The 21,272-nt window shown below is 42.4% G+C and overlaps 1 protein-coding gene across 1 annotated transcript; it reads right to left on the reverse strand.

Moving 5' to 3' along the window:
- Nucleotides 1-294: 294 nt before the first annotated feature.
- On the reverse strand, nt 295-1,065 carry olig3 (oligodendrocyte transcription factor 3). Its single transcript, XM_076285111.1, has one exon. It carries the CDS (start codon nt 1,063-1,065, stop codon nt 295-297), a length of 771 nt encoding a protein of 256 aa, XP_076141226.1.
- Between the last annotated feature and the right edge of the window lie 20,207 nt (nt 1,066-21,272).

Genomic DNA, 21,272 nt, shown 5'->3' on the forward strand with positions numbered 1-21,272 from the left:
TATGCGCGTCAGGCGCACGTAAAAGCTCCAGCAGATTAACATATAGGCCTACACTAAGTTTTGTACAAGTCCAAAAATATGTACACACTTGATAACGCATGTAGAGTCATACGTAATGGCCAGCAAAATGGTTACCTTCATCGTCTTTTTTTGACGAAATCCTTGTTACAAGGAGGAGATAGGGGGTTCTGGAAAACAAATAAACAGAAAAAACAACGCATGCAAAACAGCACTTTCCCTTAGTCCGTCCAGGTCAAACTGAGCACGATAACACTGCTGTTAAAAAGTCCCTTTTCACTTCATCACTTCCTTCTCGCTAGACAGTCTCGTTAATCCTGTTGAGGTGATGGGGATATGGGGTGCAGGCGGTACCTGACAAATGGTGCAGGGGCATGGCAAACCTGCCCAATGCTGGAAGCCACTGCCGAGCTGCAGAGGAGGTGCTGGAGCCGTCTTCATCAAGGAGTGTGGCGCCCTGATGGAGGTAAGTCCCGGTAAGGTCGAGGAGAGCGTGGAGGGTGTGGAGGATGTCAGTGCGCTCCCGAGCAGTGGATGCACCTGATGTGCGGGGTTTCCAGTGTGCCCGCCGGAGTGACTTATCGTTCCGCAGTGAAACGCTGAGTGATGCCCGCCGTAAATCTCCCCCACCAACCTCTTCATCTCGTCCAGAGAGCTTGTCAGCATCAGGATGTAGTTTCTGGCAAGAAGGAGAGTTGCGATTTTTGACAGCTTCCTGACCGACGGCCCGTGCGCGTACGGCATGACTTCACGCAGGCCATCCATGGCCATGTTCAAGTCGTGCATCCTTTTTCGCTCGCGCCCGTTGATCTTCAGTCGCAGGCTGTGGAGTTCCTGCTCTGTCACTTGCTTCTTGAGCTTGTACTTGCTCCCGCCAGGTGATTTATCCCCGTTCCTGCCGATGTGCTCGCTTGACATTTTATGCAGGAGCTCGCTCTGAGTCGAAGACACCGAGTTGAGTCGCCCGTCTGACAGGTGATGGTCGCGTAGATACATCTCATCCATATCGGGTGATGAAGATCTGCTAGTGCTCGAGTCGGAATTCATTTTATCACTTCGGTTTGGGTAGGAGGTCGCTTCCCGCTCTGTCTGCCTATAGTTTTAAGTAACGCAAGCACAATCACCTGATGTCCTCCCTCTAGATTTTGTTTTTTTTCAAGGGAATTTATAACGAGTCGACGCACTCGCGGAGAGGTTGTCGGCTTGCTCAAACTTTTAACGTGCCTTTTTTGATCTCGCGTGTGCACCTCTTGGTCTGTGGCGAGGTAACAGAGGGCTGGCATTTATAGTGCAGCCAGAGCGCAGACAGACAAAAGGAACCCCCTATTCATAATGCTCTTGTTAGGATGACGTCCACATTATACGGGGCGGTGTGCTTTGACTGTCCCATTGACCAAAGGAGCATCTATTCATATTCATTGTAGTGCCACCATGGGGGACACTTCAGTCCGGGATCCTCTGAAACCAAGGCAACTTGAAAACACTCCTCGGCTCTCTTGAAATAATACCGGGTCAGTTCAAAACAACTGTTTCATCAGATGCACCTTACAACCGCATTGTAAAGCTGGCGGGACACACGTTTAGCATGTTTTGGACGACCTGCATCCATGGTTAATTTGCTTAATGCCGTTTCAAGACGGTTGTTTGACTGCATAGCTATGTGCAGTTTCTATTGTTGCGAACATTTGTTGGTATCATTACTTTGTTCTTGCTAACATTGATTTTTTTATTTTTCAGATTAAACTGCAGAATATTGTCTTAACATTTGTATTAGCCTATAGCTTAATGTCGGTTTTGGTTAATGTCGATTAACAGATTGGCCATTCATTAGGCTACTAATATTGCTTAGTAAGTATGTTAATGTATTTTCATTTCATTTCACTTTGGAAACTTTTTTCTGCGATAACTCAACGATCACGTGCTTTCAGCTTCCGTCACCAGCCATGACCAAGTTAAATTTCATATAGGCAATTATACTTCCGCAATGATCTGCCATGAATAGGCTACACCAAATATGCGTAAAAAAGATGGCAATGGCTATGTTTAAACAACGTTATGTTGGAGAGCAGGCTGCTCCGGATTCGGATGAAGTGGCATATTCTGTTTACTTAGGCTCACGTTACCAGACTGATGGAGCCTATTTACGGACCTCAAAGACCAGAGCCCATCTAACATTTTATTTGCTCTATAGCCCATCATAGAATTGCATTTAGTTTAATGGAAAGGCGGCTGCAGCAGCAGCGTTTTTTCCTATCTACGAGTATTCATACTGATTAGGCTATATGAATAGCAGTTTTATTCAACCTATAGCCTACTTAGGATATAGGCTAAATTTAGATTTATAGTAAATCACAACATCAATGTTTCTGTCATCAGTAGGCCTACCATGCACACTGCACAGCCTACTGTAATATGATCAGTTCATTTTGTAAAGTTTCGAATATAGCCTAGCCTATATGGTTTTAATTGCATTAAGCGCTATCATCAGGTGCTCTAAAGTTTTAACCAGATTCACTAACTAGAGTTAGCTCGTTCATGCCAGCATTAGGCTATGTCTATGAAGAAACACATTAAATAGGCTATCAAAATATGTATTCATATTCATATGCACTGGGCAAACGGTGTCTACTTGTCTTGTCCCCTCATACCACATTTTAAGGGCATTAGTTGTATTACATGTTTCCAAATTTGTGTTTTGGGTCAATCAAAAGCATGCTGCTGTAGCCTACATACAGTATTACTTTAGGAGTTGTATTATGTCTGCAGTAAATGTGAATTATTTTAATAATGGTAGTATTTTACTTATACTACTACTTCAAGACTACTACTAGAAATAGTATTAGCAATAATAATAATATTAATAATAATAATAATTATTATTATTATTAATATTATTATTAATGATAATAATGTCAATAATAATAACACTAATACAAATATAACATTATTATTTTTATCATTATTATTATTATTATTATTATATTAAGCCTGAAAAAGCAGTGGTATTGGTGATGGAAGATAATAAAGCTGTGGAAATTCACATCTAACACAAATTAATTTCAGCAGAATTATTTTCAGACAGGGAAGTCTATGCATTTGTAATCGCATATGGATCATATTTACATTCATTGATGATCTGACAAACTAAATCTTTGCACCAGTTGCTGAGCCTCTGTCTTGAATGTCTGAAACATTTTGATCACTCAAGACTATTCTGGCTTAAATTCATATTATCCAAGATAATGCTTTATATTTAAACTCATAACATGTGTGGTTTCTCTGTTATTTTTATTTAACATGGTGAATATTATACCTTGTAGCCATTTTATACAATTACATCATTTTTTTGTTGCCATTATACATATAGTAGTGTTCTGTGTCGTCCCAGAAATGGTGCATATTGACATTTTCAAACATTCTTAGCTTCTTCACCACATAAAAATCCAGAGTCATTAGTCTGTGATTATGTTACTTTTTCAAATCTGAGCATAATGCCACCATTTCTGTGTGTGGGCTGACTGAGTCCTAGCAGGGTCAATTAGAAATGGTTTGATGCCAGAGCATCATGCTGTCCATGATTGTCTCAGAGCCTCCAGAGGGGGCTTGCCCCTCAGGGCCAAATGTAGCTGATAAATATTTAGACACATCACATCAATAGTTTCCACAGTTCCTCTCAAGCCTTTGCTTGACACAAAAAGGACAGAATTCAATGCAGAGGTAATTTTGGAAACGTAGGTCAGCAGCATCCATTTCAGAAGCTGAACTGAGGATGGTGTGTGTGTGTGTGTGTGCGTGTATGTGTGTGTGTGTGTGTGTGTGTGTGTGTGTGTTGTGTGTGTGTGTGTGTGTGTGTGTATGTGTGTGAACGTCTCTCTCTTGCTCTCTCTCTCTCTCTCTCTCTCTCTGTGTGTGTGTGTGTGTGTGTGTGTTTGAGAGAGAGAGGATGATTGATTATATTCTATGTGGTGTTCTTAAGATATAAAATCCCCCCCACACACACAAGTAAAAAAAGTGAAAATGTGTATTCAGAGTGCCATTGTTGGGACAGAGAGAGAAGCGTTCTTCATAAAGGTACTGCAATGCAAAGAAAAGCTCCGGGCTTCTTTGCTCTCTCTTGGTGGCATTTGAAAGTGTAAAGCTTTGAATACCAATTGCTTGAACTGGACATATGTGAATCCCTTTTAAGCCTACTAATCCTGTCCCCAAGTGTTTCTTTGTCCGTGGGGCAACCACATAGATCTAAGTGAAAGTGTTCCTAATCCAGCCAATGTGGAAAAATGTCTCAATGTGGGAGATGGGGAGAAGGATTCTGTGTGTGTGTGTGTGTGTGTGTGTGTGTGTGTGTGTGTGTGTGTGTGTGTGTGTGTGTGTGTGTCTATACACAGCCATATTTGTGTTTCTGTTTGTCAAAAACAGTTATGTATAAAGGTGTTTGTGCATTATGCATGTTATCTCTATGTGTGTGTGTGTGTGTGTGTGTGTGTGTGTGTGTGTTTGGGGAGGGGGGATTCCACTATGTCAAGGAAGTTTGAGCTGGAGTGGCTTATGAGTCTCCACCCCAAAACTCCTCAGCCCCTCTGCACATGCCCCCAAATGTCCCCCTCGCCCCCCTCTCGGCTCTGCCACCCTCCTACCACAGCATCAGGGATTGGGTCCTAATGGAGGGACGTTTTTTCTCTTCCTTCCTCAGGGCCCTTGCTCAGCGCTACTGTCTCAGCAGGCCTCCTCTGATGTGCTGAATCTGTTCCTTTAAGCCCACAGCCTTTTCAACATGGCCTTCCCACTCTCACATGCCCTGCCTCTGATACTCTCACCCTCTTTCTTTCTTTCTCTCTCTCTTTCTCTCTGTGCAGTTCATCCTCTGTTTTTCAGTGTCAGTGGTGGTCTGTTTGTCTATCTCTTGGCTTCCCTCTGTCTTTTCATAGTGCTTTATCTTTTACCAAAACAAACCCAATATTGTGTTCAGCCAACGTGATCTGTGGGGGAGCCTGTGGAAATAGTGATGAAGTTTGGTGGACAATTTTGAAGTTCGGAAAAAAATAGGAATTTGAATTATTGAGTAAGCTTCGGCTCTGGATGCAGTTTTCATATTAAAATGTCTTGCACTTGCTTTGAGCAAATCATTAGTGTTAGTTAGTGAAGAGACAAGTGAACATTCATCCACTTCACTTGTCTCTTCACTAACTACCTTTGAATATACAGTACCGGAATATTGCATTGCATTGTATTCCATACACCCAATAACAGTGAACGACATGCTTCAGATTACACTAGTTTTCACCATCCATTGTATTCACATAGTATTAGTCCATTGTTTAGCGGGGCTAATGCAGTCCTGGCAGACACTTGTTGCCTGTCAGTATCATTAGGCTGTTGTGGTTTAGTAGAACAAAAGACAGAATTGAGACACTGATCTTATAAACTCAATTTTCTTAGACCTATAGAGATAATGCGGAGGTTTAAGCTCAGGTTTTAGACCATTTGCATATAAAATGTGACAGAATTTGGTTTCGTTTGTTTTTTAACTTAAGTAAAAAAGCTGTTAAACCATGATATATTATTCAATAAACCTATCAATCATTGACCACAGTGTTGAAACTTGCTCGTTATCACCAGGCAAATAGTCAGTAAATCATGAAAACATTCTGGGTCCTGGCCATGTTTCTGTTTTACATCAATGCTGCAGCATATTAATGCACTTTTTTGTTGCTAAAACTCCAACAGCGTTCTGTTAACACAGCACTCTCTGAGTCTGTTTCTCATTTGGTCTCATTAAATTAAACAAATTCACTTCATTATAACTTAATCTTTACTTATCCTTCGTGCGCTTAGATGAGGGTGGCAGCCTTTCTAGATTGTCAGTCCATGCCATGCAGTGGCTGACAGAGGTATGGACATTCTATAGTTCATTTGTCAGATATCCTTAGCAATTCAGGCTACATATAACACTCCCAACCCTGGACACGTAAACACATACATCCCAAAGACCTGTTAAAAAGAGCCATTCACTGCACACACAATATAATTAGCAGCACAGCAAAATACAGCTTTGAGCATCTCCAGGGTGGTCAGGCATAGTCCACAACCCAGGCAAGCAGAAGAGAACTTACGAGAGAATGGCCAGGGTTGTTAGCACTGTCTGAAGAGAGTGGTAGCTTTTGTTTAAAACCGCTCTTGTCATTATTACAGCCAGCGGGCCCAATTCCAACAACGATGGCATCAAAAGATGGACTGCCAGAGTAAGACAGGCTACTAGGCTACACGTTTAAAGAGAGGTCAAGGTCGTACCCACACACAGAGGGGTATCTCCTCATTTCTAGTATGCGCAGTTAAGCAAAACATGGGTTGGGCCACAGATACTATTATTGATTTGCCGTTCACGTCACTCAACTCAAATGAGCATTTGAGGATTAGGGTAATATTAGCATTTAATATTATTTTAATATTTAATAATAGTTTTCAAAGATGACCAACGAAGTGGAAATGCTGTATGAGTACTACGCTCCAGTTTCCATTATTGAGCTTCAGAAAGTGCTAAAGAAAAACCAAAAGCATATTAATAGTATTTTATTGATAATACTTTTGAAAGAATATATAATTTACTCTACATTTGTAGGGGCTAGATGTGTGTTCTCTCAACAAAAAAAAAATACATTTAGAGTTCAGACCGCTAAAGGCACCATGCAGACTCAGAAACAGAACTTTTCCACCTCTCACACAAAGTTGCCACACATTGTTTGTCAAGATGTAAAACATTGTGAGTCAACTTTGTAAAAGTATCAAAAATGTTTGAGTCTGTATTTGATGTTTCCTGCAAAATCTAGGGTTGCATGCTTGGTCAAAAGATTTCCAAAAATGATAGAGAGATATCACAGTTGATTGTGAGGAAGTATCATCATCTATCAATATCACTGTTGCTTTGTGTTACTAGATTCTGCATTCTGTTATCTGAGAAGTAAACAAACCTTCAAATTAGAAATATCTCATTATCATTGTGATCAAACAGTACATGCTTGCTAATTAAAGGGGGTTCCACAATGAATATGTAGGTTCTAATTATTTTTACTTGAAAGTTATTTTCCTCTGAAGTAACTGTCTCAGTAATTAAACAAAACATGAGAAATTATAATTCAGGATGAAATGGGGCCATTCATGTCCTTTGTTAGATTGGCAAGTTCTGAAACCATTTGTAAATTCCTTAAGCTTTCTGAGGCAATTCGTAGTCTGTGGTTTCAAAGCTGTCACTCACTTTACACTGAGCACTTATCATTGTGATCCATTAAAGGCACCGTGATCATTTAGAAAGTTTGTTTGTCGGAACATTAATATCACTTACTGGGTGGAATTTTTCCTTCAGATTTTATCCAAAAACCTGTTTTTATGTTGTTGTTACAATGACAAATATCCAATGATTCTGTCAAACAGTTTTGTGACATAATTGTGAAAGTATTAATTTATGCAAGAAAAGTTTTGTCTTAAATTTTTGTAAAAATGTCTGTCTTTGATTGAAACGTTAGAAAATGTATTTTTATATCTATCCGTGATATCTAGCCTGAACATGCCTTTTGTAAACACCCTTGGGTTTTCTCCTTGGCAGATGGCCCATGCGTTGAACGCCTTGTGTTTGGCTTTCTTCTTCTCTCTTTCTTAAAAAACTCTTTTACACAATAACTCACTTACTTCTACTTTTTCCCCTCGATATCTTTCACTCACTCTCTCTTCATCTCTCAGTCTTTCTCCCTCCCTCCCTCTCTCTCCCATCTTTCTTTCAGGTGGGTCTGGCCTTGTGTGGCAGGGCTTGCCATCATGTAGTGATGGAGACTCCATTGCCGCAACAGCCTCTCGCCGTCTTATTTTAACTGTCCCATTCAGAGAGGACAATTGTCCACCTCCTCGCCTTCCCTTTCAGACTGTGTTGCAGCCCGCTCGCCTCCTTTCTGCTTTGTATGTCACTTTGTGTCCGGTTCGGCCCCTCTCAATGAGTGCACATGACCAGAAAATGAAGGTTTTTTGCGTGTGTGTGTGTGTGTGTGGGGGGGGGGGGGTTCTCTGCAAGAGCAGGGGGAGCAGGGGGGACAGATTACCGTGTAAGCCTGGCCAGGATAAGCCGGACACAGGGGAGCGAGCTTTGTGCCGGAGCCGAGCTTGACATGAGGGGAAAGAGGGGTTCGGCCTTTCTTTCCTCTCCCTCTCCCGCCCCACAACGGGTGCGGCTGTGGCCAGGGGGGGGGTGGGTGGGGGCTCCCGCTCGTCCATTGTGCCGGTCAATCGGAGTGAGGTTGTTTTCATTAATTACACATTAGCCCGGCTCCGCAATGTGGGAGGTAAGCGGCAGAGAAAATGCAGATGTGGTAATAGGCGAAACAGGCGGAGGGGAATAATGTCGTGAAAAGGGGTGATCCTTGATCCGGCGCAGAGGGATGTTTTGGGTGCAACGTAAAGCGACCCCCCTTGGGTGCTGCTTTAGAGAGGCACCAGAGCACTCCCCATAACCCCCCCCCACACACACACACACACCCACACACACACACACACCCACACACACGCTCTCGTCTTCTCTGATGACCCCTCCATCCAGACGAGTCCCCTCTTTCTCCTCGTCTTTTTCTTTGGCATCCTCATCGGGTCTTGGGCAGGCACAGTGGGACCTGCCTCAGCATTGTCCCTCCAGCCTAACTCTCACAAGTGGCATTGTGGCGCGGGATTGTCAAGAGCCTCTCCACTGAAGTTGCACCAGCAGCTTGTCCCTGAGATGGTGTGCCACCCCTACACCCCCCCACCCACCCATCCGCCACGTACCTCCATCCTTTAAACATAGCCCCTTGCAACAAACACACACACACACACACACACACACAAAACACACACACACATATACACACACACACATACACACACACACACACACACGCACACACACACACACACACACACATACACACACACACACACAAACTACACGAGTGCTGTAAAGTTGTGAGTGGCAGTGATGGGTACTGATGAGACCCCAGCCCTAACCCCACCCCACCCTGAAAGAGATCCAGGCTTGTATATCCTGATTCCTGAGACTGTACATGAGGTCATCAGGCGCAGCTGGCCTTTGAGCCCCATTCTCCCGGAGAGCAGGAGTGCTGCTCTTGGCTGCTGTTTTATGACCTAATGGGGATTAAAGCCATTTAAAGTGGCCGGCCCAGTAAACTCTGTGGGAGGGTCGCTCTGTCTCTTTTTATAGCCCTCTCTTCTACTGATTGTCCCCCAACACACACACACACACTCACTTACACTCACACACACACACAGAGAGAGAGAGAGACAGGCACACACACACACACACACACACACTTGCACACAGAGAGAGAGAGACAAAAACACACTCGCACAGAGAGAGAGAGAGAGACAAACACACACACACATACACATTCACACACATAGCTTCTCATTACACTGTGGTCATCGTTTCCCACCAACAGTGATTAGAGCATAGCAGCTGGAACACAATACGTTGCTGTGTCAGTGATGTAGGTACTATTCACTTCAAACGGCTTCATTCATCGCTGGAAGAGGAGCATGATTTGTTGCTGTGGGTGTTTGTCTGTTGACCATGATGCAGCAAGGCAACAGTAGTGAGATAAACAAGTAACCAAAAAAAAAGACAAAAAAATCTAGTGAGATCAACAACTTACAAAAACAGTTCAAAATGGTCTAAAATTATCAATTACGATGTCCCGAAATACTGCGAAAAAGAGACTTGGATGTGGACCACTGTAAGTATTTTCATTTGTTCCAAACATTTATTATGCTGTAATTCCTCTGAAATCCAACAACAAGGACTAGCATCCTCTCTGTTTCCTGACAAGGCTTGCCAGCTCGGGGTCACAGTTTGTTGGATGTCTTGCCAACAGTGGAGGCAAACATTTCCAAACCCAAACAAGCGGAGAAAGAGATCACAAAACTCTTTACCATGGAAGCGCCCAGAAAACAACATAACTCAATGGTCTTGCACTTCAATACCCCAGCCTTTCTAAAGCATCGCTCTTTAGTTCTTGCACGATCAGAGATGTGCGGCATTTGGAAGCGATGAGTTGACACTGATCTAAACTCTATTTACTTAATGTTACGCTCTTTTTTATTGTTAAACTCTTCTATTTACGTCTTACTCTCTGTCTCCCCTTTCAACTTTTGATAGAGGTTGACCACACATGCTTGCAAGTAAACAGTGGACGCTGGAATTTGCCTTCACGTTTTGTTGAGTTTCAATACAGAACTTCTCATGCACAAAACATTCTGTCGAGTATTTTACCAATGAAAATGTAATATGCTTTTCAAGGTGATATTTCAACACTTCAAATGAAGTATATCCACATAAGGATTTTATAACAATCATAAGCACTCAATAACATATTTGAAAAGCAACATGTGTGTGTTTATGAAGGGTTTATGCCAGTATTCACAAATGACATTTACATCTTTACAAAAGTGTATAGCATTGTACTTAGGCTGCATTAATGCATTACAGTAAGAGATCTCTGGCTCTTCTTTATCTACTGCCTCTCTTTCAATCTCAACATCTTTCTCCCTTCCTATCTCTCCTCCTGAGTTTTACTCTATGTGTATTACCCTCAATCTCACTCTCTTTCTCTCTCTCCCATCTCACTCTTCACGCCTCACCCGAGAGACCCATGAGATCTGCTCCCTCAGCATTGTGCTATCTCACCTCATTAGTACTCTCTTGTCTGTAGCCGTTGGGTTGTCAGGTAGCTCTGCCAATTCTGTCTGATGAGCAGAGGAGGAGTGGGCCCAGCATCCGGTTAAACCAACACTTATCCAATTACTGACGGCCCACACAGACACAGCAACACAGTGACCCACAGTGGACCAGTTTGACCCCAGCATGGAACAACTCAGAGGAAGCCAAATGAGATAAGACATAATATAATAATACAGTATGTAATATAATATATAGAAATATAGAAATATTCTTATTTACATTTTGAAAATCACTGGGGGGGGGGGGGGCAAAGCATATTCTATATTGGGACTTTGTTGGCCCAATAACAGCTATATCAGGCCCCAACCCTCCCACTTTGGCTCAGAGCCAAAGTTCTGTGAGTGTGAGCACATAAAAGTTGCGGTGGGTAGAGGCGGGTAGAGCCAATTGCGCAACAAAAATCACCCGCTATTGCAAGTAGATGATTTCAATAATGTTTAATGATAATATAAAGTCACCTGCTGCTGTGATCTCTCGATCAGTCAATTACAAATAGTGCAGCAATAAGTTCAACTATGCTAGGTGCTAACATTGAAGAATGAACAAAACAATTAAATGATTTAAAGTAATTACATGTAAATTGACAGCTATTGTCAGACAAAACAGGGGAGGCATGTCTTCCCCTGGCCTCCAAGAAAAAGCATTACAATCTGATAAAGAGACTGAAAGAGAGGGGGGGGGGGGGTTACGATCAAACTGAGCACAGGGTTGTTCAGTGGCCAGCAGTAGGGTCTATTTAACACTGATAATTTAGTCCTAAGAACAGACTGAATAGGGCAGACCATGTCCTGTGCCAAGCAACAAAAATCTAAAGTATCACATTTCCACATCATGATAACAAAATATAAAGTATCACATTTCCACATCATGATAACAAAAAATGACTGTAAGCATACCAGGTCCATGTAACTGCACCAAGGTAACACAGTAGCAAGACTGTGCTGTTGTTCCTCCATTGTTCTTCTAGACAGAATTATTCAAATCACTCTGAAACTTTCTGTCAGTTATGGATCCAAACAACCTGTATGTCTATAAGATCAAATAATAAAATAAAAATGGGCTCTGTCTGTCTGATTAAATCCTTGCTTGCAAATGAGTTGGGGACTGAATAAGCAGCAGTCCTCTGATATGTCCTGTTTTAGTGTGATCATCCACAAACAGTCCTTGTCAAAGGAAAATTGTTCTTTTTGTGGGCAACAGAATATTTCAAAGAAGTAAATGATTTGCATATATAAATGGATCCCCCTGAGAGCATTAGAGGGATGTGGGCAGACAGGCAGAGAAACACAAACAGATTGAAAGAAAGAGGGAGAGTGCAGAAAAACAGAGAGAGATGGAACGGAAGAAGAAAAAAGGAGTAGAGGAAAAACAGAGACAGAAAAACAGACAGTCCAAAAGAACCGTGAGAGTATCAGTGTTTAGTCGTGTTGCACAGGGGGAACCATTTCCAAGACAAATGTCTACTGTCCAGAGTTATTACAGTGAAATATAAAAGTCCTTCTTCTATCCTAAAGTTACAAATGCAAGGGCTAAAAATAATGCCTGTGTTTAGTATGGGTGGGAATAATTAGGGATATAAAGGGGATCATTTGACACCTTGCCTCTAAAGTAGGTATTTGTGTTACTGTGTGTGTGTGTGTGTGTGTGTGTGTGTGTGTGTGTGTGTGTGTGTGTGTGTGTGTGTGTGTGTGTGTGAGTGTGTGTGTGTGTGTGTGTCTGAGTGAGGACAGGCTGCCACTGCTGCTGCTCGGGGGCAGAGTGTGTTTAGTGAGCTCCTCGTCACCCCGCTCGGCTTTGTAAGCCCACAGCCTAATGGAGAAAGTTAATTGTGTTGGTTGTAAGGCCACCTGTCTCACTGGCCTGATTTCCATAGTAATGGGGGGAGAGTGGCATGGACGCCATTTCCCCGAACTCACTGCAAATCTGGACTGGCCCGGACCTGCTCTGGGACCGGTGTGTGAGAGGAACACACACAAGCACACACAAATACATAAATATATCCTCTTAATATACCCAAATTAGACCCCCCCACCCCGTCCCCTGGAATGACCACAAGTGGTGTTTATCACCATGGCCTCCATATATTCCAAAGTATGTACAAATCGAAGCACACGCTGATGCACACACAATGTCACACATAAAAAAAACAATGTACACAAATCTGGACACATATACACAAACACACACATAACACACATATGTATAACATAAGCTGTACTTGCACATGAGTATCACAAATAAATAAAACATTATGTCTTAGTTACAGTTAGGTGTTCCACCACTGGTGTAGAAATAGGATGTGACTGTACTGTATAAAATGACAACGCTTAAAGTCATCATAAGTTTCATACCTTGTACATTTTCATAGAAAATTCAGAGAGTGAAAAAATAAATGCTGTAGATGGGGCAAGGGAATTTATTAGAAGAATTGCCATCTGTGTATTCCTTGTAATACTAAATAATGGATGATATTAGTCATCAAAATCAGCTTTCTCTTTCCCCTCTCTAGGAGAACTCTCTAGGAGAACTGTACTAGACACCGACAGGCGTAACTTGGGTACAAATTATTCTGGGCACTTTAAATGAACTATGAATGTATTAGCTAAACTTATGGTTAATAACACATTCAGTATGTACATGTACATACATTACAATTACATTGTATTAAAGCCCTTAATTACTTAATGTAAAAATGTACAGTGTATCTGTGGCTATATCCAATGAAGTCTGACTGACCAAACATAAGCTGCTCACTTGCTACTAGCTACTAGCTCCTTGTTATACTGCGCTCATGTATGAATGAATGGATGAATGAATCAAACAATTCATATTAGGGGTGAACATCAAAAACATTTGCATGTCTCCTCTTACTGCATCCTGTAAACACGGAGCATTGTAAACATTAACTCACAACACCTTTCCCCTGATTTAGGCTCATAATGCAGGGCCCGACCATAAACAGTTGATTGACATTCAGCCATGCCATATATAAACCTGAGACGCTCACGTGTGTTGGCGTATTTAAAACCGGCTAGCATGCACGGCGAGCGCCTCCAAAGTTTGTTTGACGCATTTAAAATGCTAATAACCCATTTATTATGTGCTCTATCAAATGCAAATGCTTTGTTTTACTGCGCTGGAGTTCGGGGGGCCGACGCGGGCATTTGCATATCTTATGGCTGGCTCTTTAGCATGCAACAGCGGAGAGGAGGGAGGAACGCGAGCGAGGACATAAATTACGCTAACAGTCGCATCCGATAAACAAGCCCTGGCGATGCGGTGGTTATGATCTGCGGGAAGGAGGCTGGGGTGAGCGAGGGTGCCTCGCTCGTCCAGCATATGGTGCTCCGACTCCGTCAAATCAGGACAGTCCGGATGTGAGCCCAAAGTGTCTGGAGAAGTTGATGTGTTATGAGCGGCAGCCATGTTTGTGATTAGTTTACAGTGCCTAATTAAGGTCTAAAGTCTGACAGTCTTGAAAACTACTTTATTACAGTAAACCAGGGAAAGAAAGTCATGCTCATGTTAACGTGTGGTTTCATCAGGCACACCAGTTGAGACGCTCAATGGTGTTTTAAGCCCCCAACGTCATCTTCCAGGCAGCCCTGCCACCGTTGACTTAAAGGCACCTAATCCTAACCCTAACCATAACCCTAACCCTAAACTTAACCCATGCCTTACCCTAACGCCTTCCAGGCAGCGCTGCCTTGAAGACAACGTTGGGGGCTTAAAACACCAGTTGAGACTTACAAACTTCCTATTTAATAGACTTATAAAGGACGTACAGCTACAGTTACTATAAGTGTTGACCCAAAGATGCCAGAAAGCTAGTGGATGTATTGCTGCTTGGGACTAATGCCAATCTTCCCAAACAACCTGACATTTGTTAATAACCAAAAATGTCAACTTTCAATTCTAACTTAAATAGTAAAATCACAATATTATCTCTCAATATGACCTAAGCAAGTCTCAACAAACAGCATAATGTGTTTTCACAGTCACAATATCAACAGGGGCACACCCTTATGCTCGCCATTGTTCTAGGAGAAATCATTTGCAAAGTTGTTTAAAAATTCTGTCTGGGCCATACAGGGCACGCCATAGCTGGACCACAGACGATGCCATGTCGTTGCGTTCCATAGCGTATTCATATCCTCCATGATTAGCTTGTGGAACAATGGGCTGACCCTGCAGTAATCCTCCGCTGTGCGTCCCTACCGCTGTGGATGGCCTGCTGCATAATCCCACATCAGACCCAGCCTGTGCAGCCCACAAGCCTGCCGCAAACAGATGGCCTGGAGACTGGCTTGATGGGAGGCCTTGTGTGGGCCACACGGAGCTCAGGGAGAGGGGTGTGTGTGTGTGTGTGTGTGTGTGTGTGTGTGTGTGTGTGTGGAGGGGTGTGTGTGTTACAGAGGCATATGGCCACAGCCTCTGTCCCCCACTGGCTGTACTGGGATGTTCCCCGCTGGTCACTGTTTTGGGGGTCTCTCCTCGCTCCCTCTGAGTGAATGAGTCACAATGGCTGGCAGATTGCAGCATACTCACACACACACACACACACACACACACATACATGCACACGCTGATACACGCACAGAGACACACATGCACGTGTGCATATGTACACACACTCACATGTACACACAAAAACACACATACACACGCACACATTTACACTAACAGACTTGCGTGCGCACACACTCACACACACTCACACACTCACACACTCACACACACACACACACACACTCACACACACTCCCACTCACTCACACACACACACACACACACACACACACACACACACACACACACTCACACTCACACTCACACTCACACACACTCCCACACACTCTCACACACACACACACACACACTCTTTCTCTCCCTACCTCCCCCTTCTGCTCCCCCTCTCCCTCCTTCCCCCCTCCTCCGTCTTCTTCTACACACACCCCTTTCTCTCTCCATCTGTACCTAAAGACCTGTGCGCCCCAACAATGAGGTGACCATGTCATCGCCAGCAAACAAGCAGAGGGCCCTGTGTACGGGGGAGCGGGGGTGTTGAGTCGAGGGAGGAGGCACTGGGGGGTGGGGGGTGGACACATTAACAAGCTATAATCTCAAACGCCTTATCCATAATGCATTGTCGCGGCCAATTTACATGGAGTCAAATCCTTAGGGGAAAGCAGCTCATCCATCAGGCTACTTTATTAGCCCCCTCTCTCTATCTTTGCCCCTCTCCTCCTCCCCCCTCTCTCACTCCATCTCTTTATTTTTCGTTCTCTCATTTTCTATGACTCTCTATCTCTCTGAGCTTTCTCTCTTCCCTCTTCATCTTCCTAAGACTCTCTTTTCTGTCAGCGCAGGGCTGCTGTTTTTTGTTTGCCTGTTTTGTCATGGCTGTTGTGCTAAGCACAACTGGCACCATAAAACACTCCAAACAGTTTAATTACTGGGCTGTAAAAATGTGCATGTTTGTGACAGTGAAAGTTGGGGATATAGAGGCTTTACTGTGTGTGTGTGTGTGTGTGTGTGTGTGTGTGTGTGTGTGTGTGTGTGTGTGTGTGTGTGTGTGATGGACAGTGATTAAACAAAAGCTGCAATGTCCTCGTTAAGCCCCATTAGCACCTCTGCAGGGCCAGCACTCAGCCCGTCCCCCAGAGGACCCACAGGTCAAGGTCCCAGGTCTGCTAGGGCCATCACAACCACGCTGGCCTGAACTGGTCATAAAAACACACGTTCAGTGCCCAGAGCAGTGCCTGAAAAATCTGGATCAGAAGGAAATGCTCCAGTAAAATATGGTTTTCTTTTCCTTTTCCGTGTCATAGTTGTGACACTGACATACCCGATGTTTGAAAGTATTCAAATTATATATAATCAAATTTACATAACATTCTCGTAATTTATTATTTTAATTGTATAATTAGCATTTTTAAAACAATTGTAATATAAAATATGGCTGGATCAAAAATAAATGTATGACTGGAGAATGTAAAATATTATGCAACTGCTTTTTCTATACCATTTTGCTTCCATATAAAGTTCATTAATTCATTTTGATGCTCTTAAGAAAATAAAATAAACTATATAATTGAAGTATTAGGTATTCGCTAAGTTTCAACTGAAATGTATTAGACTAGTGTTTCTGTGTTATTCATAGCCAGTGTCTCCTGCCCGAAAGATTTGCATTTCTTACAAACACCATCGCTTCATTAATGGAGGCTTAGGGCCGCTCAGAATTCCATAAAGAAACAGCAGCAGACGGCTTTTATGGCATTAAGGCATATTTTATTATTGGAGAAATTTATCACAATTGTAAATTGGTCTGTGCGTGGGCACAGAAAATAAAACTGCAATTGCAATGCCGGGGTTAACAGAAAACCAGATGTTTTAATTATAAATGTTCTGTGACGTTCCTTAAAAGTATTTAGTTTTATATCCAATAAAATTATAATGAGCACCGGGAGCTTGCTGTGCTTCTATTTAGCGAAGGCAAAAATATAAATGAAGTGGCTTAGTGAGTTTTCTGCAAGGTTTACAGTTGCAAGATGTAAGGTATAGCCTGCTATGCATGTTCAATATCAACCAGGACTGTAACATATTATCTACATTTATCCTCAGCATAAAAATAAAAAAATTAAGTCTTGCTTATAAAAAGAGTGGTATGGCTTACAGCCGTAATTCCAAGTTTTTAAACTTCCAACTCTCCACAGATCTCTGTTTAAAAGCTGTTACAAAGAGGACAAACGACACAGCAGGTCTGCATCAAACGATGTGTGATATGCTACCTCTCTGTATATTAAAAAAGCCTTTGGTAATTGAACGCATATCATTAATCCTAATGAAAGGGCCATGGAAGTAGATGGGATGATCCATAAACAATGATCTCACTCTTTCTGTGTGTTCTTAGTGTTAATGTGTGTATGTGCACGTGGTTGTGTGTATGTGTGTGTGTGTGTGTGTGTGCGTGCGTGTGTGTGATCTGTGTGTGTGTGTGTGTGTGTGTGTGTGTGTGTGTGTGTGTGTGTGTGTGTGTGTGTGTGTGTGTGTGTGTGTGTGCGTGTGCGTGTGTGTGCGGCTGCGTGTGTAATTGTGTGTGTGTGTGTGTGTGTGTGTGCTGTTTTTGTTTGTGTGGCAGGGGTTGTAAGTGCAGAAGTGCGGGTGTGTAAAAGTCTGTGCGCACGTCTGTGGCTTCTTCTGACGGCTGGGGGGCGTACAAGGAAGATCAACGGTGCCCTAAACCCATCAAAGTGCCAGTTTGTTTAATTGTTGGCACATCAACAGAGGAGCACAACCACACAGCCACCCTCTCTAACGTTCCCTCATTATCATCACTCTGACTGGGACCCGCACCATCCATCACGGCTGCAAGGAGCAGCATACCGCGGGCTGTGGAGAAAGGGGATCATAACTGCAGTCACACACGTGTGTTGGGGGTACGGGTTTAGCATGCACGCCATACTGTACCATTAGTTTCACAAATAAGTAATAATTTGCTAATGACAACATTATGTTGAGTCAGTTTAGGAACAATTAAAGTGAGTGATATTTACATATGCCTAATGAATCACTGGCCGAGGCAGCTTGAGGGAGGCTGATGAATATTCATGCCGGCATCCTCCACCGGCGCCGCAGTTTATAAACTGAATTATGGTTGATTTGGCCTTTTAAAAATGAACATGGTCGGATCTCCCACAAGGAGGAAGAGAACAATAAAGGCTGATTATAAAAATGTTTTAGTGGTAAACTGCCGGTGTGGAGATCAATGTCTGATTTTATAGACTTCCCCGGGCTTTTAATAAAATGCCTGCGGCTCCTGCATCTATTTACTCCTGCACATCTCACCAGTTAGGTGGTGTGTATGGAGGGGTCAAACGACTGAACGGTGGGGTCAACCACTGCTTAGTGCAACATCAGGCAATCAGCAAAGAAGATCCTTCATTTGATGTGAGGGCTGCATCTGTATGCTAAAAAGACACTTCAGCAGGTGTCTCTCTAGAAACTTATCGTTGTTGGCCTAGGCCACGTGTCAGGAGCTTGGGCCTTGAGGTTAATAATATACACATAGCCATACAGTAAAGGCTAATATAATGACTATTTAATTGAAAATTTTAAAAAGTATCAGGCCAGCATGTTCAGATGAAGACAGCACCACATATGTTTTAGTACATTTATTAATTTAGCAGACACTGTTAACCAGAGTGACTTACTTATGCCAACTAAATTACAAGTGATTACATTGTTTCCGGAGCAACTTGGAGTTAAGTGCCTTGCTTAAGGGCACAATGGTGGAAGCTGGGAATTAAACCCACAACTTTTCAGGCTACTGCATGCTAGCCCAGCTCCTTAACCATTCCACAACCACTGACATATTACAGGGTACAACCGATTTAAGTTGGCCTGCACCTGTGTCTGAATTACTGTAACATTACAGCTAAAATATGCGTGATTATGAACATAATTAGCTCCATTTATTAATCAAACAAAGTACACTACTTTACAAATGCACTTACCAAACCCAGTACGAATTTCTCCAATACTCAGCCTATAATAAAAAATGTCATAACAGTCTGCCACGGCCATACTCTAAACTCTATACTCCAAAAGTGCTGTCAGACAGCTGCATTTCAGTCTGTTGCAGTTAAATTCCCAGATTGTTACTCTTAAATGGCAACATCTGTTTAGCTAAATCATAATTCGGCTACGTCCGTGACCCCTGCTCCTTGGAGCTCATGGCTTAATTAATGACAGGAAACTGTGTGTCACTTTTATGTGCTAAAATGCCTATTCATATATTTCCAATTGTATTTTATGTAGGTTTATATTGGTTTAAAACAGATTTAAGTTTGTCCCATATTATTGTCTAGGTCAAAACTTCTGTTTTAGACAATGATGCATGCAGCATTCTCATTGAAGTGATGGAACAAGTTAATACAAATAAAACTATAAATTCATCACCCACTTGGTTGCTTTCGGCTCATCTCCCCTTCACGGAAACAGTAACACGGCAAACATCTTGTCATAGGCTACGCATGCCAATTGGGCCAATTGGTCTTTTACTCCACTCTGTGGCTCTTGGGCGCTACCTAGTGGTGAGCATCGTCCATGCTGTAGGCCTAGGCGAACAATATGTTTTGGAAGCATAAGCTTATTGTATAAAACAGTATACTAAATCGTCCTAATGTGGGACATTGCCTAATGTGGGACACCTAAGCTCCAGTGGGTGTGGCTCTTCCCCAGACTAATGAATGTCAGTGAAAGTATGGGAAAGCCAAAGCTGTAGGGTCCTGTGATCAAAATTGGATGTGGATTTAATGTGTTGCCCTCACATTAGCATAATAGAGCCTACTACTGAAGTCCGAAAAGCAATAAATGTCCCACATTAGGGCAATCCACCTATGGTAAAAATCTACTTTATAAAAGTATTTCATACTTATTATTTCACAAATATGTTACATATAGTTATCAATAACACATTTTATTCAAGTTAGCAAGTGTTAGACTATACAGTAATAGCAATAGATTTGTTTCATACTGTCTAAGTGGAATAATAACCTATAACAGGCCATTTAGCTATATAACTATGGTATAAGTATGGGGTGCTGTTTGCAAAACGTCGAACATTGTTTTAATCTGCACAGTACTGCAAAATATACCCTTGAAAAATATATTGACAGAGTTATTAATTTGTCTGTAAATGTTTGAAAGGTGACAGTTAAAATTGTAGAGCATTATTTTATATGTGCCAATGTTAAATGTGTAAAAACTATGCAGGACAAAACAATGTGCAGTGTTTTACAAACAGCACCTCATACTTACAGTATACTCATCCCAGTACAGACCATTCCAGGCTACTCTTCACAGTCTGTCCCACAAATTGCTGTGGAAGCTGACCCAAGCAGTATACCAGCAAACCTCAGTGGGAATAGAGCATGTAATGACTTATTATAGTATATGTGTAATGGTAATATGCTTGATGCAGTTAATTCCACTGAGCAGTAAAATGTCTTGAAGCTGGATCAGCGTGAGTCATTGGGCCAATGGGAGCCAGGGCAGGCTGGTCCTTGGCAAACCACAGACTCATTTCCAGACGGACTTTGTACATTTTCCCAGGAATTGGTACAAACACAGCAGGGGCATTTCCTGATTCTAAAACTCAGTTGTGACTCAGAGTACTAATGACAAAACAACAGACATTTTACTCACCCAAGATATGGCTACTCGTGTGAAATGGATGTGGCAGAATATGGGCTTCCAGGAACACACGGTGATAGACATTTTTGACCCAGCTTTGAACTTTCTCAAGTAGGTTATTCGCAGAGGACACTCTTTAACCTCCACCAACAGTCAGAAGAAAACCTTACCCCACAGCTTAGAGATTTAATGCTTATTGCTCTGAAACAAAGACAATGAAAACTAATCCTCTATGAAAGTGGGGAACAGGAAGCAATATGTGTGGCTTTAAAAGACTCTTTTCTCCATA

The sequence above is a fragment of the Alosa pseudoharengus genome, unplaced genomic scaffold (genome assembly GCF_046254945.1).
Source record: "Alosa pseudoharengus isolate Yale_2024_CS ecotype anadromous, Long Island Sound unplaced genomic scaffold, YU_APseudo_1.1 YU_APseudo_1.1_scf_15, whole genome shotgun sequence".
NCBI lineage: Eukaryota > Metazoa > Chordata > Actinopteri > Clupeiformes > Clupeidae > Alosa > Alosa pseudoharengus.